The sequence below is a fragment of the Rhagoletis zephyria genome, unplaced genomic scaffold, assembly GCF_001687245.7.
Source record: "Rhagoletis zephyria isolate East Lansing unplaced genomic scaffold, Rhagoletis_zephyria_1.1 Rzeph_scaffold_01977, whole genome shotgun sequence".
NCBI classification, from domain to species: Eukaryota; Metazoa; Arthropoda; class Insecta; order Diptera; family Tephritidae; genus Rhagoletis; species Rhagoletis zephyria.
This window is the reverse complement of record NW_016159061.1, coordinates 71,022-98,218: the sequence shown is the minus strand read 5'-3', so window position 1 is coordinate 98,218 and position 27,197 is coordinate 71,022. Positions and strand designations below refer to the sequence as shown.

General features: G+C 34.5%; 1 protein-coding gene across 1 annotated transcript in view; it reads right to left on the bottom strand.

Moving 5' to 3' along the window:
- Window positions 1–155: 155 nt before the first annotated feature.
- Window positions 156–27,197, bottom strand: part of LOC108365724 (extracellular serine/threonine protein CG31145) — an 86,112-nt gene continuing 59,070 nt past the window's right edge. The window contains exons 9-12 of the mRNA XM_017619855.1: window positions 15,171–15,251; window positions 12,624–12,736; window positions 2,100–2,240; window positions 156–477 (exon numbers count right to left, since the gene is read on the bottom strand). Coding sequence (XP_017475344.1) covers window positions 282–477; window positions 2,100–2,240; window positions 12,624–12,736; window positions 15,171–15,251 — 531 coding nt within the window. The 3' untranslated portion in view covers window positions 156–281. The remainder of the gene's footprint in view (window positions 478–2,099; window positions 2,241–12,623; window positions 12,737–15,170; window positions 15,252–27,197) is intronic.

Here is a 27,197-nt window from a genome sequence, read left to right as displayed (position 1 = left end):
TCAAGTCAATGCACATTTCCTAATTATTTACTCTTTGTTTTCTTTTTTTTATAAATTCAACTAGTCAACCACTAACAAAAATTTTACATTTAGACATATATTTATATGATTTTCCCACTTTACTTTCAGATGTCTTCTGTTCTTTTCTTTTTTTACTACAACATTAAGTATCCTAGTTTATAATGCTAAACTGTCATTCTCGTTTGGCGGTTCTTCGGCCGCACCATGAATTGAAATTTGCCATTGCTTATCTTTATCCGTTTTTGTTGTTGCTTTAGTTGCTATGACAGGAAATCCTCTGAATCTAAGCCCTCCTCTGGTGGATTTTTCTTAATGCAATCTCGCACGCCATTCAAAATGATGGTAATCCGCCGATCGAGAGCCGCTAAATGCGGTTCCCAGAGCACAGGCCGCACCGGATCGACGGACATAGAATCGCGCAATAGCTGCGACAGCGGCTTGGGACCATTGTGAAATCTGTTATGAAGAGAAATGAGACAAATTTTGAATAAACAATTTATGCTAATACTAAATTTTTCCTGCAGCTCCGCCTGCGCGAAATTCGGTTTAACATTTTGATTTAAAATATAGTAAAATAGAAAACCAATTACATCTATCACCGAAAATAAAAAAATATTCAACAATTTTATTGAGCTTGAGGTCGTTTTTAGTGAAAAATTATTGCTACAAAGCCAGTGTCTACCCACTGAGCTAAGTTCACCATGTAAACTGTTGTTGCTTTTTTCACATTCTCATATGCCAACCCAACAACGATCAAAAGCAAGTATTCTGCGGTCTTAAGCTCAATAACAGAACGAAAAATTACACTGAAGATGGCACAACGCCGAAACCGGTATGTCTGCAAACCAAACTTGACAAGGGATGACGGAAATTTGTTGCAAAATAAATCCCAATAACATTGTTGAATATGATTTGTTATCAGGCCAAAAAATAGCAAAAATAAAATAAAAAACTTTATTTTAAAAATTTGCCTATTGTGTCTAGGTTCCAGAACATGGTTAATGTGTCGAATTTTAGTATAAAAAAAAACTTACATTCCGTAGCTAGTCTTTATATTACTAATATACATATGTATGTGACTGGACCCATTTCAAATCACGCAGGCAGTCCGATGGTATATCGAGAATTAACTTCAGATTGAAACGTGTTTTTCTTCTTGAAAAATAAACGATCACGTATCTTTTAAATTTTCATAGCATAACTTTTGCAATTTTTACGAATTTTTTACGATTTTGTCGAAAAAAAAACATAATTTTGTGGCATTTTTTTAACCTCGTAGTTTCTTTAATTTTTAAGTTATTTGGCTGCTGCAACGGTTATTTTACCCCATTTTTTGTACTTTTTTAAAATTGATCATCAAAACTGAAAAAATTGATATACGATAAAATAAAACGATTTTATGAAAAAAACAAAACAAATTTTTTTCTCAAAAAGGCCACCTTTGTTTTTCTTCAAATTTACAGGGTATTTTCCACTTGCCATAAAAATTTCATAGGAGAAAACAAATTATTCTCATTTTTTTTACATAAATAGCACCACTTAAATACAACAATTTTTAAGATGTCTAGTTATTCCTTGAACGAGTGTTTTAAATTTTTGACACTTTTTTATAAGGTTTAAAAAAAATGCCACAAAATTATATTTATTTTTTTCTTTTTGACAAAATCTTAAAAAATTCATAAAAACTGAAAAAATGAAAATTTAAAAAAATACGTGTTCATTTAATTTTTAAGTAGAACCACACATTTAATCTGAAGTTAATTCTCGATATACAATCGGACTGCCTGCGTGATTTTAAATGGATCCTGTCATGTACATTTTTTTTTGTTATTTTTAGTGTGCCTAATTAAAAGCTTTTAGCTAAACTTTTCGTTTTTTTCCCTTGCAAATTAGTTAAATCTTTTTATATAGATTTATTTTACTTTATATTTTTTTAAATTTATTTATTTAGTTTTCTGGATTTTTATTGTTCTTTTATCTTATTTAGTTCTACTTTATTTTATTTTAATTCGTTTTATTTTAGTTATTCCGATATACCTATGCACATATGTCCTTTATATTTCATTTCATTTACTTACTCCAATATCCTCGTAAGTGTCGATGTGCGTATCATGCAACACTGCAGCAGTGGCGCCAAAATTGTTAATTCATCATGGAAAGCTTTGCCAAAGCCGCGGCCATGATCAAGATGCAGCGTAAATGTGTCATTGCCGAATATTCTGGAATAAATTAGAAAAAATGGTTATGATTAATTTTTAACTATTTTTTGATATACATAAAGAAAACCTGAATATGATATTTTGAAAGAGAGCCTTGTTTGATCTTTCTATGAAAATAAGCGGAACCAAAATTTTTAAAGAAAATTTTAACTTTCAAATAAGTCCATCTTCAATTTCTTAAAGTTCCGTAAATATTCCCATTAATTTTTTGTCAAATACTCCAAGAATCGCACCATCAGGACGGTCATGTTGGCAAGAGCGATTGTTTGTTCAAGGAAGACATTATTGTTGGTGGTAATTCTGGTTCCTAAGTGAACGAAGTGCTCCACAGCCTCAAAATCATAGCTACCAACTTTCATGTGCCTAGTAAGGTTGTTCAAAAATTTTCCGTGTTTCTAAAAATCGGTTATTTTAATTTGAATTGAATTGAATTGAATTTGAATAATTTTTTTAATTTAGGTGTTGCGTAATTGTTTTTTTTTTTTCATTTGAACCGAAAACTCTGATTTACATTCCCCAGCAGTGTAACATAATTATTTTGTATATCTACGAGATAAGATTTAAATTTTATGGCGTACCAAAAACGCCAAAGTGACTAGTGCAAAAACCATTAACTAATTTAATTTTTTTTTTTGCATACAACAATCACAAAATATTCAATAAAAAAGTGAATTTCGGAATTTTTTCTTAGTTATGGCCTTTTTAAACGAATATTGTATTTTTATTTCAAAAATATTGTACGTAATTTTTTATTTAAATATTATGTGTCTTCACACAATTTTTTCTTATATATTTTGTTTGTGTAACACTATTTTACACAGACAAAATACATTAGAAAAAATTACCGAACACCGAGTTACCTAATATCGAAACACCGAGTTATCGAGTACCAAGCTTCGATGTGAAGACCCATATTATTTTACAAGTATTTGTTAACATCTCTGCGCGTAACACATCTAGCAATACTTGGTTTGATGGGAACTTTTGGTATGTTGTTCAGAACAAAAAAGTAAGACGGTGAAAATACTCAGCCTTCTCCTAATTATTCCGAAGCTATTTTCCGTATCATGAGCAAGCTTCTTTCAAATCGAAATTGATCCAAAACGATTTGTGCATAAAGGTCGCTCGATAAAAGCTGGGCAATTCGACACTTTACAAAGCAGCGTATGCCGGTGTTTTACGTGGGTACCTGCCGCCGACTGCCTAAAAGTATGTTTACGTATAAAAATAATCTCAATCAAAGCTCGTTTTTTAATAACCCCGTTTACACAGACAAATCTCATATTATTAGCCGTCAAATTTGTTGTGCTTGTTATTCTCACATCTCAAGGAAAAGTTATGTGTTACCATGGGCGTAGCCAGGTAGGGGCAGGGGGTTCTCGAGCCCCCCCTAACTTTCAAATTTTCCTTATATATATATAAAATAGTACCCTGAAATGCCAGCTTAANAACACCCCCAGCCCCCCCTCCCCCCCTAAATTTCATTCTGTGCTACGCCGATGTGTGTTACCGTATCCACTTTTTTCTGCTATATTAAGCAATTTAAATAAACCTTAACTCAATATTTTATTATAAATATCTTTACGAACCTCTTTTCCTTGCTAGCGTCCATTTTTGGTTACTTTTACATTTGGCATTTCTCCTCTTCTTCACAAAAATAATCGATAAAACTAGGTTGGACACCGAAAAGCTATCGGTTTAATCTGAGGTTATTTTATAATTACAGATTAACGAGAGACGAATTTGGTATGGCTAATCTCTTCCTCAAATTATAGATTAGGGAGTTTAGCTCGAAAATGAGGATAATCTACTTAAATATATGTAGACTTAGTATAAATCCACGGCTCTCAAAAACGCAGCGGTTCAAATTGATGCGTTGATCAGAGTCCCGAAAACGCAAGCAATATCGATACCAATTGGCAGTGCGGGATGGACACACTCACCAACCACCTTGGTAAGGTTCGAGGCCTATTTAAACCTCTGCCGTACTTTACATGCGATATCTAGTTGCAATGCACTCCAAATAGAGCCAACAGCAGGTCGCGTTTGCTAATTAATGAGTTGATTCGAAGGGTGGGCTTTAGTATTCAGCCGCGCCTTTTGTTTTCAGAAAACCAGGTGGAATTTACAAATGAAACTTGGTCTAAAACACGTATAACTAAAAAATATAAACAATATAATTGTTTATAAGTTATTTGTTGTCAAAATTTCTTAAGTCGTTCCACTTGATTTCCTTATCGAAAAGTGCATTTGTCACATACTTTCAAATATATATATACATAACACTCTACCTAATAGTTTACACGCTTTTATTTTATTTTATTTTATCTTGCATATAAATCACTTTAATCCAACTTTTATTAACTTGTAAATTGCATTACATTGCACCCATATTTACAATCTCAGTCGGAAAAGTAGTAATGCAATGTTTCTTATGCGTTTTCGATTATATTACTGCTAACTGTGTAACCAGCATTCTAATGTATTCAAAAAGTTCAAAAAATGTTCATATTAAAACACATTCATTTCTCGATACTAGGTAATGCAAAATGGAATTCTGCACTTTTCTTAGCACATCGCCCTGGGAGTAAAATGCATTTTCGATTGTGAAAATGGGTATTTTACTGAGTAAAATATATTTCGATTAAAGTCGGCAAAAACTAAACTCATACATATGTATGTAGTACCTTAGTAATGGGACCTGAGGAAGGGGCGGCTGGTACTATAGGGCCTAAGACTGCAAATCCGCCACTGCACAAGGATAGGCCTACGCACTACTAATACTTGAAGTCTGCTAAAATTTAGCATATTTGAGCTAAATTCTGCTCATGGACGGCCCCTAACTTTTATTTCTTTATTTTTTTTTTTTGGCAATTCAAAGTTTGTTCGAGTAAATAACTTCCGCCAATTTTAAGCCTTTATTTGAGCAAATTACTACAACTGTTTTGTACCGTAAAATGTAGAACTCCGTTGAGAGCATTTTCCATAATTGCACTCCTTTATGCCTTGTCGATTACCAAAATGCAAATGCAAGCGAACACATTGTGCGCTTTTGAACTCGACTTTGCATAATTACCGGCTTATACAGCCTATTCACATACTTACGAAGGATTAGCACAATGCATGGTGTATTTGCAACTCTTCTGCATAATAACACACTTACCCACTTTGATTGTTGAACTATTGAAGATTTATAAAGCTATGAGCGTTCAACGTAATTTTCCAGTATAACAAGCAATTCGATAAGTATACAAAAAGGTACTCGAGAGTTAGTTATAAGTGAAATTAAGCTATTCCCAACACAAAAGCACCGCCAACAAAGTGCTTATAGCTTTTTTTGTTGTTATTGTCGATTTGAAGAGGCTCAGAAAAGTCCGTTTAACAGCATTTGAAAACAATATTGGATTTTCCACTCAAATAGGCTGAAACAGCTTGATAAAGGAAAGCTGCTTTCCGCCAATGTCGCATATTAGCTTGCCAAATCGCAGCATTCGGCGAACAAGCACAATGAGCTAGCATAAGCCAACTATTTAACTAAATAACTATCCCTTTTGCTGTACAATAGTTACATTGCAAATTTTGGTTGGTAAGGTGTGCTTAAATAATGGCGGTCGATGCAAATTAGTGTAGTTTGTAAGCCGCATACCTCATTACTAAAGCAATACGCTGCTGCGCACAGTATCGAGAACTCCCACTTTTGTGTAGAATATGGTTTATGAATAAATTTCACTTACATAAGTACATGCATATGTACTTGAATGGGTATGTACTTATATGTACATATGTAGGTATGCATTGGCCCGCATGGTACGCATTTGTTCGACTGCCTAATTTGCGCAGCTTATAGCTATTTAAACATGGATCTACGGATAAACATTAGACCGTATCACATTGTATGGGCCGAAGAAGTTCAATTTGTTCCAAGCGACTTTGAACCCTCACAGCATTTCAGGAAAGTAACCTTTTTTTGCGGCACCCTGTAAAAACAGCTAAATCAATTGTTTTCCAAAAATAATACATCAATGTAAAGGTATTAAGAAAGCTTACATTTGTATATTTAGACAGAACTATATCTCATAAACTTTGCAATTTACATTCATTTGTCTGTAAGCGCCTTTTCTTGTCATACCCCTACCGTATGTCTTCGTTGGTTACAACCTACCCGCCCCTAATGTGCTATAATATCACTTAGAGGTTCGTAAACAAACAAACAAATGGAAGAAGAATTTCAAAGGTTAAACGGTGATGCCAGTTTTTTGTAATTTTTAAATACCAGTGATCTTAAAACCAACGAAAGTTAGATGGCATTTAAATAACAATCCAAAATTAAACTTAGTGCCATTTAACTTTTTCATTTGAAATTGGCATTGTTAATTCTGCCAAGCAGATTTTGCAGAGCTGTCTCTTAAGATATCCCAGCCATCTAGGCATGTAGATGGGTCAATCCATGCAAAATTTACACTAAACATTTTTTCCCACTCAAATTATTTTTCTTTGCATTCTTTGGGTAAAACTATGATGAGTTTGGTTAAAATGCTTGCGCTAGAAATGCCACAAGTTTTCATTCTTGGCCTACATCAGATTTAACTTCTAAAAGGGTCTGAAAAGCGCTTTTAAGTGCACATTCAGACAGCTAAGCGGCCAACAAGGCCATAACAAATAGAATGATCAATTTCACGCTTGTCAAAAACTGTTCAATTCTTGGCATCGCGAAACACGGTAACACTTTGTTGGGTACCAGGTCACGATAAGTACAGCAAAGCTGTAAGATTTTGTAATCATGTTTCAAGATATTCTAACCAGTCATAACCATCTGTGCTCTGCAATGCATCAGATTGGCCTGACCATATTTGTGAAATGGCGCTTCTGTGTTGGAGACGAAGTTGGTCCAGTATTTTAGAGCCTTTCCTCTTTTATAACTGGCATGTCCAACTCGGGTATTTTTTGCGTGTTGCGCAGTGGATCTATTCGCTATCGATTCTTTCAAATTGTTCTGCGAAAGGATTTCTAAATAGTTACTAGAACACAAAATTTTCTCACTAAAGATTTTCGTCATTCAAATTCAGTCAATTCAGTTTTACTCATTTCACATCGAAACTTGCCCAGTGTGCCGCCTGCAAAGCATGCCTTTCGCAGTTTGTTTGCATTGCAAATGTGCAAAATGCATTTTGGTATAGCTACGCAAGCAAACAAAATGTAGTAAGTGGAAGTAGGTAATCCAATCTCATTAAACATATGTATGCACATCGTAAGGCGTATCAGTAAAGCTATCAGCAGTTATGTTTACATAATAATCTGGTTACTTACATACATAAATACATAATAAGAGCAAATGCCGTTGGATGTGAAGATTTCCAAGTCGATGCAAATTCAATACAAGTGTATATGTACATATTTCTATATATGTTCCTGGAGATACACACATAAATATCTATGTACATTAGGCTGGATCAAAAAAAGATTTAAATGTTAAGCTCTCGCCCTATATGATTTTTCTAAATGGAAAACAGAATGTCCATATCTTTTCGTTAAAAAAAAATATATTTAGAACTGCCCATGAAGATTTTCATGTATTTTATATGGGGAACAAATACGTTTTTGTTGAAATGGTGTCGACTTCCTGAAAATTCATTTTTTTTTCAATCTGAAAACTCTGTTTCTTTTCAANGCCCATGAAGATTTTCATGTATTTTATATGGGGAACAAATACGTTTTTGTTGAAATGGTGTCGATTTCCTGAAAATTCATTTTTTTTTCAATCTGAAAACTCTGTTTCTTTTCAAGAGTCTTGCAAAAATAACACCATTTTTTAATATTAGCGATTTTTTTTGGCCCCTATTGCATTTTTGGGGTTTTGGTGGAGGGGGATTTAAAAAATATAGTTTATATTAGAAAATGGTTAATTAAACAATTGGGTACTGTTATTGGAAGCCTCCTTAAGAGAAACAAAGTTTTTTGATCGAAAAATATTGACTTTCAAGAATTCTAAACCTCTTTTTAGTTGTTTATGTTTCCGACAGGGTAGGAGTATGATGTACTGTGGAACGATTTTCCCTCATCCCTTGTCAAATTTGGGTTGAAAACAAAATCGTTCCACAGTACATCAATTCTAAACCATTCCTACGAAAAAGTTTTTTCTCCATACCGAGCCTTAACCGCAAAAAAGTGAGCGACATTTTCTTTCAAGGTGTTCTTTTTGATGCAGAGAGCTCCCTAAAGCCTCTAGATGCATTTTTGCATCAAAAATAAAATTTTGAAAAAAATATCGCATACGTCTTTTTGGCGGTTAGGCCTCAATATAAAATACGTGGAAAACTTCATGGGCCTTGAGGTAGTTCTCTCATTTTTTTTACAAAAAATACATATATTCTTTTTTTCCATTTACAAAAGTCCTAGGGGATGAGAGCTTAACATTTTAGACTTTTTTCTCCCGCATGTATTTTTGGACCACCCTAATTTACATACATACATATTTAATAAGTGAACCAAGATGAAAGCCATGGATTAGCTGACACTTATGAGTTGCAAAGGATGAGTTTTTAAAGGATAAACAAGATAATACATTTGATAAATTGAATTTCAAAATTTCGAACAAAGTTTATAAGAGCTACGCGGTCAGTGAATCCTTAATTGATTTGCACAGCGGGAATTAAGGAAAGTAGAGCATCTTATTTTTTATTTAATAGATTTGAAGTGATTTTCCGAAAAGTTTGCTTCTTTCATTTAGATATTCCTCTAATCTTTTGTTTTTCAACTTCGCTATTATGTGACAGCACTTTCGCCTTCTAACTTTCTTATGCCTGTCGTGGAATTAGTAAAACCAACTGGCATATTGCTGCAGCACATTGTTGAACATAGCTTCCTAATACGGCGCGTAAATTTCCATTCTTAAGCAGCCACAAACATTTATTTACTGTCACTGTAACTAAGCGAAAACTTTTGAACTATTCACACACACACACATACACACGGTAATTTTCAAGCTAAACTTAGCTTCGAAAAACTCATAGACAACTATGTATGTATACACTCGTAGGAAGAGTATCTGCCTTCATGCAATTTTCTCGCTCTTGGCAAAAATAAATAGAAATCCACAAAAAATCACGTCACAAAATTCACTGACACAGCTGCTCAGTAAACTGCAATTAAAATGCGTCAAATTGTGGAAAAGAAAAATCAGGAAATGCAATTTTTACAAATTTTAATTGAACAGTGAAAAGACGAGTGGCAGTTCCCAAGAGCCAAACCACAACGCGATGGCACCCCATCCAGTGACACTTTGCGAGATTTTGTTGCTGAGAGAAAGTCCAAACGAACTTTTAAACCCCGGTTTCATTGCGCAAAGCACACACACACACGCACATAAACACACCACTGCCGAGTTTTCAGGAAAAATCACAGAAAACTTTCCTTCAGTGTCTTTAACTTCTACCAAATGCTTGAGCTTAATGATGGTGGCGGAATAAAGTAAGAATTTTGTGGGATACCAGTGTAGCTCATTAAAAGTTAATTAAAATTATTGTGACATTTGAGTTACGCCAAACGAACCGTTCACACTGAGAAGAAATCGATTGCATGTTAACTGGTTGGTTTCAAGGGAAAATACAACCACAACTAGTTTTTGTGCCCTTACTTATTTTGGTGAGGGATTAGGGAGATAAGTTTTTTACCTAATATTAAGAAATTTCTGTTTTCTTGTTAATGGCACATAAATTTAAAGACCAAAAGAAAGAGAAAATGCGTAAAATTGTGCAGTTATTCAAATTTAATTTCTAAGTACTTGTACAAAACACCGATGACGAATATTTCTGTAACTGCTGGGTTAAGTCGAACGCTGGCGAGCGAAGGGAAAGCGCATCAAAGCGTGAAGTTTATAAATTTTATTAACTGGAATGCCATTCACGTGTTAAAACGAGAAAAGCCAGCAAAGACTTAACTTGTCACGTTGGTTCGCGAATTGTGAATTAATTGATTTGATTATTATGATAACATGCTAGGCAATAAAAGTTGAAATTATCAACAGCGAGCTCATTGATAAGTTATTTTAGTAGGTACTCAAGTCTAATGTTTGCATTTATTCTCATTCGATATTTCCCTATCGTCATTGGAATTACGTAAAAGAGCACAAGTGTACTTTCAGTGTAGGTACACGCTTAGCCTTAAGCAGCCTAGCGGTATGCAACGTATTATTAACATTATCTAAATTAATTCGTACTGTACAAAGTAGGGTTAGCGCATTAGCACAATCGTAGTAGATTGACTACGATTTTTGAGTCAATTATAAATGTGCTGCGGCACCTTTTACCCAAGATCTAATACTCGGAACAGACATCTGGTATTTGCATTCTGGTAAATCTATTATGGTACATATTTAAAATACTAACATAGTGACAGACAATAACTTAGTATTTCAGTGTCAAATCATATGTTTCTGAAGAACAAGTAGTATTTTGAAGAATATTATAAAATTTTGGTGACATACATATGTTATTTTGGAAATGCTACGAAGGAATACCAGATGTATGTCATGCTTCTTTCGAAAGTTGTGAAGTATACTGTCTATCTATCTAATATTTTTACAAAAATTAGTTTCTGATATAAAAACTACTAAAAGGCTAAAGATGCAAAAAACATGATAATTTACTATATTCGTTATGTATTTCTTTCAAGAATTATTCCTTGTTTTAAAAAAGTGCATAAGCAACTTGAAAGTAAACCTGAGATCTTATCCTTTGATATCTATGACTTTTGCGTTATTTCTTCTTTTTACAAACACTTGAAAGATGCAATTCAAAAATAAATAGATCTGTATTATAGATACTTTAAGAGTTCTTAATTTACATTCTGAATGTACATATTAACCAGAATATGCATTCTCAAAATAAAATAAAATAAATGAAGAAAAGAAATATTATACTTTAAAGTAAAGGAATAATTTAAATAAATTTAAAAAGCCTACTACACTAAAAATCTGTTATTTTTCTAATTGTTGCTTTCAAGAAAGAAGCAGTGGAAGAAGAAGAAGTGGAAAGAAGAAATATCGCAAAAGTCATAAAATTCGAAGCGCAATATTTTAGCTTTGAAAAAATATCTAACTAATTGAAAAACTATTCTCAAATGACCCATTCACGTATTTATTAAAATGTAATATTTCTGATGAAACTACAAAGCTAATATAGCAAAAAATCTTTCAAGTTAATAGTAAGTTTGTACCGTAGGTCCAAAAACTTAATGAAATTATAAATTTTCCTAAGGACGTGCAACTTAAATACTATTTTGACAAAACAATTTAGGCACTTTGGAATTTACACTCACAGAATCGCCTATATAAATAAATAAATATTTGAAAAACATTTTCAAAACTTTGTTGGGGTTTTGGTATGACCAGGCATCGAACCTTGTTCCTAAGGAATGGTAGTGCGAATATCCACTCAGCTACAGGTGCGGCCCTAGACTCGTCTACTTAAAATTAATAGTTCAGTATTTAGTCTAGCACATACATTTTATTGGGCTTGATTAATATTTCTCTCATTTCGTCACCGTTATGCCAGAAACATGAATGCGCAAATTTACCAGTTTTGAGTTATTGCGTTGACTTGATTAACCTTTGCATCTGCTATGCTATACTAAATCCCAGAATACCATACGCACACGGAAATCACATATTTTACAATCTCAGTTGCATAAATGAAGGGTTAAGTCTCGTAAAAAAAACCTTCAAACTTGATTTCCCAAAATTTTTACTTTTACGCATTCATGTTTCCGGCATATGGGCGGCGAGATGTATCGGATTTATAATATGCGCAGCCTACATAGATAACACTGTAGGCACGCTAAAATGACAAAAATAAAAACGCCGACACACTTAAACTTAATTTTGAGTGCTAGATTACGGATTTGTATACCATTTTTTAAATTAAAATTTAAACTTTATTATGGAAAATGCTACTCATACGCCATGTTGGATTATGTCCGAGTACGGACATGTACGATATTTCCTGCTCCGATTTCGCACAAAGAAATATTACACATTTTCATTTGACCATTTAAAAGTGGTTTACTTATCCGCCGTTTTGAATTTTTTGTTATAAAAATTAAAATATCTTGGGGAAAATGACCTGATCTGGAAGAAGGGTATACAGATCCATACATAACATAAGACGCAAAATTAAGTTTACGTGCCTCGAAGTTTTTTTGGGTCACTTAAAAACTTGAGATTTTCCCTACAGTGTAATTACCTCCAAGAGGCCTTATTTCCTTAGCTTAAATTTTAAATGGTGGCTATATATTTGATTATAAGCAAATATCACGTAACATATTTTTGAGCTATATCCATATGGTTACAGAAGGATTGTAAGTTTTTGTAAAAAAATTGTCACTTACTTGAAAGTTTCATAATGATGTCGGTCCATGTTTCCAGTAAGAAAGTCAAAAACAGCCATATCCATTAAGTCCAGCAGACGTCTACCCTCGTCATATGGTGGTATTTCACGTACCTTGTTAAAGAAAAGTTAAACGAAAATTAATTTTTAATTTTTTGCCACTTAAACAGTTGAATCGGTTTCCTCAATATAAACCGTATTATATTTAATACAATTTTATCCTATGTGCTTATGTAAAAATTTTAAGAAATAACTTCCCATCTACCCGCCAGCCAAAATTTGTACTTAATGATGAATGAAAAATCACACTCTGTAATATATATATATATATATATATATATATATATATATATATATATACATAATCATGCCTGTGCTGGTGTATGGCGTGGAAGCATGGACAATGAAGAAGGACTTGGCTTCACATCGCTTAAGCGGTTACAACGCCAATAAAGAAGAAGAAGATGAATTTCACACACTGAGGATCAGAGAAGACAGATTGAATACACTTCCCTTATTATTCGGAACTTTGGCTATATATACTTATATTAATTTTTAGGTGCTTCCTGAACCGATGTTTGAACGCATTTTTCACTTTCATCCTTTCCCTGGCGAGAATAATTGCCCATTACCCATGATTCCACCCAATGCCCAAATGAGTTAAGTCCGATTTCATGATGCTATGAATATTAAAAGCCGCGTTAGCTTTCCTGGCAAAAATACCGCCTACTGTGGGAGGGTATGTTAGTACATATGTACATATATAGATGTTAATCAGGACATTACACTAAAGTTTTGCGCACTGTGCTACTACTTAGGACAACACAGCTACAATAAAGAGTTGGTGAGGGCTGAAGAGCTGTTGATCGGTATAGATTTGGAAGTTGTCTGTCAGCTTCCAACTTTTGAGCAACTTTAAATATCTAGGTAGGTACTACGCTAGAAGTTTTTGTTACGAATATTTTTGAAGTAGTTAATCTACCACTTATAAACCGAGATCACATCATACTAGCATGTGACCTGGTTCAAGGTGCTTTACGCGTTGTGAAAATCTGGTCCAAAGAAGTGGGCCTTAGTGTNCTTGGTGCTTTACGCGTTGTGAAAATCTGGTCCAAAGAAGTGGGCCTTAGTGTCAATCCAGCAAAAATTGCCATGTTTCTTTTTTCAATGGAAATGAAACTTGATGCCAAGAACTTCCTTCCTCGAATGGTACTGCGCTGAATTTTTCGGAGGAAGTTAGATATCTGGGCGATATTATGGAGAGAAAGCTTACTTTAAGGCGCAATGTGGATGAGCTACAAGAAAGTGATAACTGCCTTGTACGCCTGTAAACCAGCAATAGGGAAAAATGGAGCTTGAGGCCTCATATTGTGTACTGGTTGCACACAGCGTTGCTGCGTTTAATTTTGTTTTACGGCATCACGGTCTGGTGGCTTTCCGTTAGAAAATCTACAATAAAAGACAATCTGAATAAAGGTTCACAGGGTAGTGTGTATGATTATCACAGGGGCGTTACCCACAATGCCGACTATAAAGCCCTCAAGACCTTGGGCGTGTGTTTTAGATAGGGCTCGTAGGCGCTCGTTTGTCCACTATGTATTTTTTGAATGTTTGGCTGGACTGCATTCAGTTAGTATCTACGATTTTGTACATTTCATTAGGGCTACTAATTGGTTTTACTTGTTGCTGTTGTTGTTGTTGTTGTTGTTGTTGTTGTTGTAACAGCATACAAATTCCCCAAACAGTTTTTGGGAAGCATTGCTGGAGTGACAGTCCTTGGCCAGATATAAATCTGGGTCATTCCGGTTACGTATGAATATGCTCAAGTGTGTCCTTCTCCTGTGCTGGAGGGTGACAGCCCAGATAATCTAACCTAACCCAACCTAACCTATTGCGTGTGTTTTAGATAGTTCTCGATTTAGGGAAGTTTGCTATTCATCGGAATTCATTCAGTATATTCCTTTGCGTCGGATGCAATTTTGCATTTAAAGGGTTGTCTGCAGTTTTCAAGAAAAAACACAAGAAATATTTTTCATTATTTTGTTGTTGCTGTAAATTTTCTTCAAGAAATAAATATACAAGCATTTTTTTCTTGGGAGCTGCATACTGATTCAAGAGATTTTTATAAAAGAAAATTTATTTTCTTATGCGTCATTTTATATGAATTTTTTAATTTTTTTTGCGAGCTGAAGACAGCCCTCAAGAATGTTGCATTTATTGAAAGCACTCCTAACGGGCCAGAAGCAACCTGCGAACACCTCTTTGTTCTCTTTGCACTTATGCATATTTTCTACACTCTTTGATGCGACAATTATTATTTAAGTAGAATGCTAGAAAACTTTAAATATATTTATAAACGGCATTTACCGCTGCGCAAAGGAAAATAAAATATCCACGAACGAAAATATTCCTTGGAAAGGGTCTCTCTTCTACAAAGTTCGCGCAAACTAATTTTAGCCCTCTTCAAATTACTTAAGAAATAATACATATATAATTACCAAATGCTACTTTGCTACATAAAAACTTAAGCTCATTTTCGTTTACTTACAATAGAGCAGTAATTAGAATCAGTTTCCCATTGAGCCTTCCTGCGTTTATGATATGAACGGCGCCAAGGATGCCGCCAAACCTGCAAAATATTAAAAAAGAGGGAGAGAAAAGAGAAATCAAAAAAGTGAAGGTAAAGTTTCAATTTTTGTGCATAATTAGGTAAGTTTTAATGAATTACTTAGAGTAGCATGACGGGAAAGAGGGAAAATTGAAAAAATTTGGTAAATAATTGAAAACTACACACACTCCACTCATCAAAAAGAGGCAAAAATCCTGACGGTGAATACTAAGTAAAAATGCTGTCCCACGTTTCAGAAGTGAGCGGTTGAGCCAACTAAGTTTTGATGCTTTACCATTTACAACGGTAAATCTTTGATATTTCTTGTTCTTGTGAGCATTCACTTAAGCTTTAATTGTAGAGTCAATGGGATGCTGTATATTTTTCGCATAAATTAGGATGAGAAGACGCACTTAGTGTCGAGTAGTCGGCGCCGCAGAAAGGTAAAGTTAAAAAGCGGAAATACTGAAAATTTGTCAATATCTCTGAGAAGAACGGCCGTGCCGCAGAATCGGAAGTTTAGCGTTTCGCCAGCGAGTTAATTATTTGCTTTGAACTTTCTTTAGTGAAGTTAAGTGCTGTTTGCAGGAAAAATTAAACTCAAAGCAAAATTGTGCATAGCAAAGGGATCGGTTTGCAGCTGCGGTTAAAAATGTTAAATAACTTAATAACCGGAAGCAAGAAAAATCCACCGTAATAAGATTATTGCATTGCCGACAAAAGAAAATGAATTACATTGAAGCTGAAATGTAGAAAGGAATGAATAGCCAAGCGAAGCTACAAGGAAATAAACAAAAATGCGGAAAGAAATTTTTCTATTGCCTNTAAAATCCTGACGGTGAATACTAAGTAAAAATGCTGTCCCACGTTTCAGAAGTGAGCGGTTGAGCCAACTAAGTTTTGATGCTTTACCATTTACAGCGGTAAATCTTTGATATTTCTTGCTCTTGTGAGCATTCACTTAAGCTTTAATTGTAGAGTCAATGGGATGCTGTATATTTTTCGCATAAATTAGGATGAGAAGACGCACTTAGTGTCGAGTAGTCGGCGCCGCAGAAAGGTAAAGTTAAAAAGCGGAAATACTGAAAATTTGTCAATATCTCTGAGAAGAACGGCCGCGCCGCAGAATCAGAAGTTTAGCGTTTCGCCAGCGAGTTAATTATTTGCTTTGAACTTTCTTTAGTGAAGTTAAGTGCTGTTTGTAGGAAAAATTAAACTCAAAGCAAAATTGTGCATAGCAAAGGGATCGGTTTGCAGCTGCGGTTAAAAATGTTAAATTACTTAATAACCGGAAGCAAGAAAAATCCACCGTAATAAGATTATTGCATTGCCGACAAAAGAAAATGAATTACATTGAAGCTGAAATGTAGAAAGGAATGAATAGCCAAGCGAAGCTACAAGGAAATAAACAAAAATGCGGAAAGAAATTTTTCTATTGCCTTCAACGCCGACAGGTAAGAGCAGACAGTCAGTGATGCACTAAACCACCAAAAAAGTTAGACCTCCAAACGTACACGCATTCACGACAAAAAAAAAAACACGTACACCTGCAGGAAACTTTACGACGCTACTACATACACTATAAACATATATATAAATGTGTACATTAGACTGCATCACCAAAAAAGTTGCGGTTTTTCCGCCGGGATTACAAAATGTATTATATTTTAAGACGTCCACCAAAATATTTTGGAAAAATATTAAGATCTAAGCGAGCTGGACCGATTTGAAAATTCCTCCAAAAATGTAGTTTTTTATGAATAAAAATAGAACTTTTTGAAAAAGTCCCCTCAGATGACAAAACAGATTAGGCTGCATAAAAATATTTAAAAAGCTTTTCAACGGAATCGTATTAATTAGATTTTCGATGGCGTTTTTTTTTAATTTTTCAAATTGGTTGATTGATTTACGAAAAACTTAAATAACTGGGCCAAAACTATTCTGATTTAGACTTATGGGATCTCGGTCGAAAGGTATTTTCCCACTATTTTTACTTATGTGCAAATAAAAGTCATTTGTGTCCCAACTTTTTTTTTAGTTTTTTTTTTCAAATACCAAAACATCTTTATTCAGCTTTGAATGATGTTCGTTCATTCCTCCTTTCTCTTTCATTTTTTGAACGAGCTTATTAGCAAAGAAATAAAATGAGTGAGAAAATACCTTTCCAATGATACCTCACAAGTCTAAATCGGAAGAGTTTAGGTTCAGTTATTCAAGTTTTTCTTATACCAATCATTGAAAAAAGTTAAAAAAAAACAGCATCAAAAATCTCATCATTACGATTCCGTTCAAAATTTTTGTTTACTTTTTTTTAATATTTTTATGTAAATGTTTTAAGCTTAAACCGTTTTTTCATTCGAGGGGTCTTTTTCAAAAAACATCTTTAAGAAACTATTTTTATTCATAAAAACTCCATTTTTGGAGGTATTTTCAAGTCGGTCCAGCTCGCTTAAATCTTAATATTTTACCCAATTATTTATTATTATCGGGAGTGATGCAGTCTAATGTACATACATACTTGTATGTATGTATATGTACATTAGAGTGGTCCAAAAACCATAAAGTCGGAATTTTAATGCCGCCATCTCCTAGGATTGTTCTATACCGTAAAAGTATACCCCTATTTTTATTTTGAAATAAAAAATATTAAGGGAGTGCTCAAAACATTCAAAGTTTTCCATGTATTTTATATAAAGAAAAAACGACTTTTCGAAGAAATGGTATAAAATTAATTAAAATGAATATTTTTCGATCGGAAAACTCTGGATATCTTCAGGAGACTCCCAATATTAATATGCAGTTATTTATTTAACAATTTTTAATACTAAAGACTTTAAATTGGTCTCCCTACTGCATTTTCTGGGGGTTTTGGCGACCCAAAAAAATAGAGTTACCAAGAAAAAATAGTCAAATAAAAATTGATTTTCGATAAAAAAATATTGATTCTTTAAGAATTTTATACCATTTCTATGAAAAGTTGTTTTTTCCATATAAAATATATGGAAAACTTTGAGCGCTTTGTGCGACCTCGAAATATTTTTTGATTTCAAAATTAAAATTAGGAGTATTTTTTCGGTATAAAGCAGTCCTAGGGGTTGGCGGCATTAAAATTCCGACTTTACTTTTTCACTTGCATTTTTGGACCACCCTAATCTATAGTATATACCACAAGTTAGGTCTTTCGAAGCAACTCTACATAGCGCCTGTTTTCCTTGGCTAGCGCGGAAACAGTAGTCGCTAAAGTTGGTCAAAATGCTGCGCAAAACTTATTTGGCTGCTGCGGGCTGAGTTTTGTTAAATAACTTTGCTGACTGGCGCATTGTAAATCACTTTTGCAATTTAAACGCTAGCAATGTAGAAAAGGGTGAAGACAAGGACGCGCAATGCGCTGAGCTATGTCTAACTGCAAAATAAATAGTTAGAAACAGATGCGCTGACGAAAATGAAAAAAAAGCAAAAAATAAGTATAGAAATCCAATTTCGGGCGAAGCCGAAGATTAAATACCCAGCGCGCGTACTAAATACTAAATTTTTTCATCTTTCTTAAAACTACTATTACATGGTTTTATCGCTATTTGCAACATCTTCGATAGTTGTTCAGTTAATAAGACAAACTTAAATGGGCGGCACCATGCCTATTTTCGAAAACTTCATACTAATTTTATTTCGTTTTAAGAAATTGTTGCGTGTATCAACTTTGAGTAAATCGTCCCAAAATTTCTGAAATCAACCAATATATGAAAAATGGGCGTAATTTTAGTCCGATTTCAAACATTTTCAGCATCTTCAATTTTTGTGTAAAGAACAGTAATTATACCGAGATCGGTCCAAATTAATTGAACGGTTACCGAGATACACGTATGTCGTCGGCGGTGTTATGCCCATTTTCCAGAAATTTATTGTAATCGATAGTCTTGCTAAAGAGTTGTTGTAAACATAATTTTTGAGTAAATTAGTTTCTGTAGTTACTGATGTATCACAGACTTTGTATTTCTCAAAATTACCGTGATATGGAATGTGGGCCTGGTCATTGTCCAATTTTATATCTTTTCAACCACTTGCTATGTTGCACCAAAAACTGTGCCAAATTTGCTAGAAACTGGAAGAGCGGTTACCGAGGTTCATTAATTACTGATTTATCGCAGTTTATGTTTTTCTGTAAACTGCCGTTATATGGGAAGTACAGGTCGTTGTTGTCCGATTTTGCCCATTTTCAATTTTGAAAATAAGTACTACATACTAAGTTTCGTTAAGATATCGCAATTTTTGCTCGATTTATCGTGTGTACAGACGGACGGATCGTGTGCACAGACAGACGGACGGACAGACAGTCACCGCTTAGTCGATTTATTTTTTCATTCTGATCATTCATATATACATTTGTCTATATCTATCTCGATTAGGGATGAAACGATACGAGTAAATACAGGTACATACTCGATACTTTTCGATCAATACCAAGTAATTTTGAAATCGATACTTTTGAACCAAGTACTGAGTAGGTATCGAAAAACAAATACTCGTATCGAAACCCGATACTAAGGCAAATTTGGCTTCGGCAATTTTTCCTCTGTTATTATTCCGAATACGAAGCGCCTTGTTCTTTATGGCCGTTTAATTGGCAACCAACAAATGCGACAAAGTGGATATATTGCAAAGAATACACGCTCCAATTGCTTAACCAAAGTCGATGTAATGCAACGTATACACGAACCACTGTTCGAGTGAAAGAGTAAGTGGATGAATGTGAAGGTCTTGAGCAAAATGCAAGGAAATATATACGCCGAAAAAGACTAGCGGGAAATACAAAAGGTAGTGGGAGTCTAGCTCTGTTATTAAAGAATATAATCGAAGAAGGAAAAGAGTAGGGTACAGAAAGTTGATTAAAAAAAAATCTTGGAAAACTTAAATATTCCAAGAGAAAAGTAGATGTCAAGTAAACAAATTATTCCAGTTTGCGGTATCTAGATACTAGAAAATCTTTTAAATGCTTTTAAGAATTTATCTTAGTTAAATTTCATCCGTATCATTTTGTTTCTGTACTCTTTATGATGAAGTAATAAGGAGACATTTTTAAAACTATCTTATTTAAATCTTTGTCTCATAATTTTCAAAAATCTACATTCGTCAGAAGTACAACAAAATAAGACTTTTTGTCATAAATATTTTATGTGCAAATTTTTTTCTTTTTAATGAGAAGCTGTTTTTCATGGCAGAAATACACTCGAAGATTTGCCATTGCCTGCCGAGGGGCGACCGCTTTTAAGAAAAAACCTTATTTATAAATTTTTTGCGATGCTGCTTTTACCAGGGCTTGAACCCAGGCGCTGCGGAGTGGAAGTTCTACTACACCACAGCGGCAGGCAGGTGAAAAAAATATGACTGCCGAGATAAGTCGATCTTCCACGCAGTTGTCGATATATGGATGTTCACTGGCTATAATAAGGGTACTTATACGTTTGTACTTGGGAATCAGGTATAAGTAAATGTTTGCGGACACCGTTATACGAATGCACCGGTGCAATGCTCGTCTAAAAAAAAGTTTTTGTTGAAGGTGTTTTGTATTTTTTCCATATAAAGTATTTTCGAAAAAAAAATTTTGTATGGAAGATACTGCGTGAAAAAAATTTCCAAAAATCAACGGTAATTCCTAGCTACTTAAAACTTGCGCTTTATTATAATAAAATTGATTAGGCTCCAAATCTGCATACTCAAAAAAATTCTAAAAAACCTGATTAAAAAGGTGAAATTTTTCCTGAAAATTTGCTGAATTTTCGCGAGCTTTTCACAAAGTTTAGAAATTATACTTTTATGTTTTTTATTGTAGAATGAACCATATTTTTATACAACGTTAGCGTAAAAATATTAGAATGAAAATTGTTGCATAAATTGTGAAAAATTTGCTGTGCCAATACTTTGTTCCGGCAGTGTACATATTTGAAATTTTTTTGCTAATAACTATTATTGTCGCAGAACCTACCAAAATTCAATCTAGCCTATCAACCTACCAAATGGATAAAAACCTACCAGTTTGCGTAGGAAAAGCCCATGTGTGGCAACATTGGTCGTAAGGCTGGTCAAGTAATTAATGTAACTGCTTTTAAAATGTTTGTAACAGCCTCAAATTCTCGACTTATTTTTAAACAACTTTTAGTTACAAAGGTTATTTTTTACCCAATTGTAAGTTTTTATATGGATTTGGAAGGGACAATGTTTGTACTATTTAAAGAATTGATGTGTTTTGTGAGTACCTACATTGTAAATAAATCTGAAAATTTCAACAATTTNTAGGTTATTTTTTTACCCAATTGTAAGTTTTTATATGGATTTGGAAGGGACAATGTTTGTACTATTTAAAGAATTTATATGTTTTGTGAGTACCTACATTGTAAATAAATCTGAAAATTTCAACAATTTTATAATTAGTGAGCATATTAAATAAATATATGTATATGTATTTGAATTCCCTTGCCTTGGCTAGATAAGATGTACTCGATTGCGCCTAAATGAAAAGAAGTTTTTCCTTAAATTAAAAATGATTGCTTAATTATTCCAATTGTTTTTTTTATGGTTTAAATTCAACAGCGCTTGTCGTAAAACTTTAGGTAAATATTTTCATTCAATTACATGCCACTTTAACAGAATGAAATGAAAAGAAAACAAGAGCAAAAAAAAACATCTGCGTAAAAGAAAACTTTGCAGAAAATAAAGTCGAACGGAAAAATAAAAGCAAAAAAATACTTAAGTGCCAACCTGAATGCATTTTGGCGATTTGCCTTTGACCATTCGCTTGAGCTTTCACGCCGCTAAGAACCTTAAGTTAAAAGCTTTGGCTTTTAGGAAAGCCGAAGGGAGAAAGAAAAACAAAAATAAATACCAGTAAGCAAAACGAACGGCAGATTAATTGTGCGGAGCGCAAATAAATAGCTAAAATGAAAGGGGAAAGAGAAAATAGCTGAAATGAACAAGTTGTTATGCTCTGCAAAACTACAACAAAAGTTTTCTTTACAATACATAAGCTTGTTTTTTCAACGCTTTGTGTTGCAATGCTTCCTTCATACATTTACTACAATAATATTATTTTAATTCCATTGCTTAGCATAGTGTTTGTCATTTTTTATTATTTTGTCATCTTAAAATATTTATTTCGCATAATTTTACAAAAACAAAAATGAAAAGACAGAAATACCTTTGCTAAACGTTAACACATTTTATGTAAGGTTAGGATTAAGTCAAAACTTTTCAACTACAATGCTTTGTTATTTTTATTGCTTTTCAAGAGCAGCAGCAGAAGCGCATATCGCTGGAAGGCAGCGCATAGGAAATGCTCGCAAAGCAAGCGGCAGTGACGACAGCGCGCAGCGTCAACGGAAACATCAAAAGGAGTAGCACTGTAAGGACAGCGCCGGCGGATGCGGTCCTTTGAGGATTACTATTATTATTGTTTTGAACACAATGTAGTTTTGTTTACAAACGCGCTTTGCTTTTATTTTTACCGGAATGTGACTGCAGTTTTCCCTTTTGCACTCGTAATTACATTTGTTTGGTTTTGAATGTACATATTTACATGTCGTACCTTTGCTGCAAGAGTACAACAATAAAAAAAAAATAAAAATCAAAAACTCGATAAAAACGGCTTTAAATAATGTTTACGGACACATTTTCTTCTAGTAAGCTATTGTAAATCGATGCAGCTATGAAATTTTTACACAACTCACACATAACTCAAGAAATTTTTTTTATGACAGTCTTGCAGTAAGGGTTGATATGTACATCCTATCTTCTATATATATAAAAATGAATGTTTGTCTGCATGTCCTTTATAGGCGTCAAAAGTACCCAACCGATTTTAATGAAATTTTTATGGTAGGTGCATATAATCACTGGGAGTGTTATAGAACAAAACTAATGTCGATAGGTGGCGCTGCCGTCGAGATATTTCTAAAATCCGTATTTACAGACCGATTTGATTAAAATTCGAAACGCTTATTAAACACCTAAACGTAAATATATTATGTGAAAAAAGACTCGATAGGTGGCGCAGCAGTCGAGATATTTCTAAAATCCGTATTTACATACCGATTTGATCAAAATTCGAAACATTTATTAAACCACTAAACATAAATATATTGTGTGAAAATATACTCGATAGGTAGCGCTGGAGTCGAGATATTTCTAAAATCTAAATTGAAAGCTTTGATGGATTTTATTAACAAGCATTACATTTTTGGAGAGACACGATGCTGGATGTATTCCATTGAATGGCAGAAAAGAGGATTGCCACATGCACATATTTTGGTTTGGTTAATCAACAAAATTACGCCAGATCAAATTGACCAAATCATCTCAGCAGAAATACCAGATAAGGACACTGATCTAGACTTATTCGACGTCGTTACCAAAAATATGATCCATGGTCCATGTGGCGCATTCAATAACAATTCTCCATGCATGTCTGCTGGGACATGCACGAAACAATACCCAAGAAACTTGGTTTGTTATACCATCACTGGCAATGACGGATACCCACTGTATCGTCGACGATCTGTTGAGGATGGCGGCAAATCCATCGTTCTGAAAGTACGAAACGTTGATGTTGAAGTCGGTAATCGTTGGGTTGTGCCACATTCACCGTTGCTCTTTGAGACCTTCAAAGCACACATTCATGTTGAGTATTGCAATTCAGTGAAGTCGATCAAATACATTTGCAAATATGTCAACAAAGGAAGCGACATGGCAGTCTTCGGAGTAGGGAATGTGGCCTCACAGCTCGATGAAATCAACCAATACCAACTTGGGCGCTACAGCAATGAAGCAGTAGGGGCATCTTATCATTTTCAATCCATGAACGAAATCCAACAGTAGTACACTTGGCGCGTGTACTTCACAGCAGATAATGTACGTGCAAGAGCATTGGTTCCCCCGGCAAGAACTTTAACTGCATTTTACTCACTGTGCCAGGATAATATTTTTGCAAAGACTCTACTTTATTCTGAGGTACAGAAATTCTACACATGGAATGCATCCGCTAAAAAGTTTCAACGTCGCAAACAAGGTAAAGCAGTTGAAAGACATCCCAATTTGTATTCCTGTGACGCATTGGGTCATCTGTAAACTGTTCACCCGAAAAATACAGAGTGCTTCTATCTGCGATTGCTGTTAAGCAATGTACGTGGACCGACATCCTTCCAAGATTTAAGAGCAGTCAACGGTCAGCTGTGCGCCACTTATCGCCAAGCTTGCCAGGAGCTAAATCTTCTTGAGAATGATGCACATTGGGACACTGCGCTCGCAGATGCATCGAATACTGTGCGACCACAGTAAATGCGCACGTTATTTGCCGTAATATTGACAACCTGCTTCCCATCTAATCCAAAAGAACTTTGGGAAAAATACAAGGACTACATGAGTGAAGATATTCTACATCGTTTGCGCGCTGCGAATCAAAATCTGGACATTCAATTCACACCAAATGTGTATAATCAGGCATTGGTTTTGATTGAAGACATATGTTTGGCAATCGCTAACAAAGCACTGGTGCTACTGGGAATGCCTGCTCCGAACCGACCAGCGCAACGACATTTTCGATCGTGATTTGCAACCAGAAACACACCTTGATTCTGACGAACTGGATTTTGTTTAAACAAATCTTCCGCAGTTGGTTCCAGAACAACGCATTGCATATGGCAGAATTATGCGTGCACTCACAGAACAAACCGGTGGACTATTTTTCATAGATGCGCCTGGTGGTACAGGCAAGACTTTTCTTCTTTCACTCATTTTGGCAGCCATACGATCACAAAATAATATTGCACTGGCCATTGCATCATCTGGAATTGCGGCAACTCTTTTGGATGGTGGTCGAACAGCGCATTCAGCATTGAAACTTTCGTTGAATTTGCAAAACACTGAGGCACCAACATGCAACATCAGTAAAAACTTTTGAATGGGCAAAATACTCCAAGCGTGTCAAATTATTATATGGGACGAATGTACAATGTCTCACAAGAAAGCATTGGAAGCGCTTGATCGAACATTCCGATATTTGAGGGGAAACACACGGATCTTCGGTGGTGCACTATTTTTATTGTCTGGTGATTTTCGACAAACACTTCCGGTTATACCACGTTCAACACCCGCTGATGAACTTAATGCATGTCTCAAATCATCAGTTTTATGGCGTCATATACCGAAATTGACACTGAAAACCAACATGCGTGTAGAACTACAACGGGATACATCGAATTCTTGAATTCGCTTGATTTGCCAGACATGCCACCGCACGTTCTAATATTAAAAATTGGCGTACCCATCATTCTTCTTCGAAACATAAATCCACCACGACTTTGCAACGGAACCAGACTCTCCGTCAAGAAAATGATGAACAATGTTATCGAAGCAACAATTTTGACTGGAAAATTCAAAGGTGAAGACGTACTGTTGCCACGCATCTTAATGATCCCGACAGATATGCCATTCGAATTCAAACGTTTGCAGCTCCCGGTGCGACTCGCTTTCGCAATAACCATCAACAAAGCACAAGCACAATCGTTGCAAGTGTGTGGATTAAATTTGGAAATCCATGCTTCTCACATGGGCAGCTCTATGTGGCCTGCTCACGCGTCGGAAAACCCTCCGATTTATTCGTTTACGCATCAGATGGAAAAACAAGAAATATTGTGTATCCCACAGCACTTCAATAAATATCGCATTGAAACGAAACGCTGCAATGTCACAATTTTTACAAAATGAACAAAATCAATAAAAGGACTCAAAATGAATTGATTATTTGTGTAATGTCTTTCCCTCATATTTATTTTAGTTGGTGTCGTAGCAACGCGCGCAGGGTACAGCTAGTATGTATATAAAAAAAAAAAGTCTTCATGAAAATTTCCATTTGTATGTAAGATGCCAACCCCTTGTCTTATCGAGATAAAAGCTATCCTATATTTTACTTTGGACTAAATAACACCACTGTGCAAATTTTGATGGTGACCGGTTAAGTAGTTGAACTGTAACAAACAAACAAACTCATATATATAAAGAAGTAAAGATATACAATTTAATTAAATTTTACATAAAACCAATAACTATAATTATATAAAAAAGTAATAAGAAATAAGTAATTCAAGAAACTAACAAAAAAAAAGGTGCTGACAGTGTACTTCGAACCCACGACCTCACGGTTCGCTTAATTCGCAGTACAGCCGTCTGTTATGGTACAATTTTGATTTGATCACCTGGGCCGTTAATCCGGATTAGCGTTGCTGTCTGTTCACGCTATTAACTATCGAAAAGCAAGGGAAAACCTCCCTCATTTACTATTCAGAGGCGGCGTTAAATTTTAGGTCCCTCCATTTTTGTTATAACGTCAAGATGTACACTACAAATTGAAGGTGAAGCTCTTCACACACTAAGCTAAAATGTGAGCGCCAAATATCTGTTTTTCATTTTTTTATTTATATGTGTGTATACTTATTTGCTTCCCAGTAAAAAATTGGGTAATCCAAAGATTAATCTTAGTTCATTTCATTACATACATTTCTTAACTCAGCTATAGAAGCACGCGCCGATTACATAAGAACAGCTTTATCACAATTTGCATTTGCATACATTTAACAACACCTGTACTCAGGCTTATAATTTAATTTTATTAGAAAATTTCATGCGATTCGCCCTATTATAAGAAAAGGAAACAAAAATAACAACAAAAGGGAAAGCAAAGTAATTCTATATTCTGGATAAATTTTGTGGCACAACAAACCTCATTAATCATTTCGGTAGATAAATAATTGTACGCTTGCTTATAAGACCTACATACATAGGTGAGTTACACAACTTACAAAATCCTACACCGCTAATTCCTTTCTTGATTACTTTCTTTGGATACATGTATGCATATTAGGGTGCTCCAAAAAGAGATAAGTCGGAATTTTAATGCTCTCACCGACTAAGATTGTTATATAT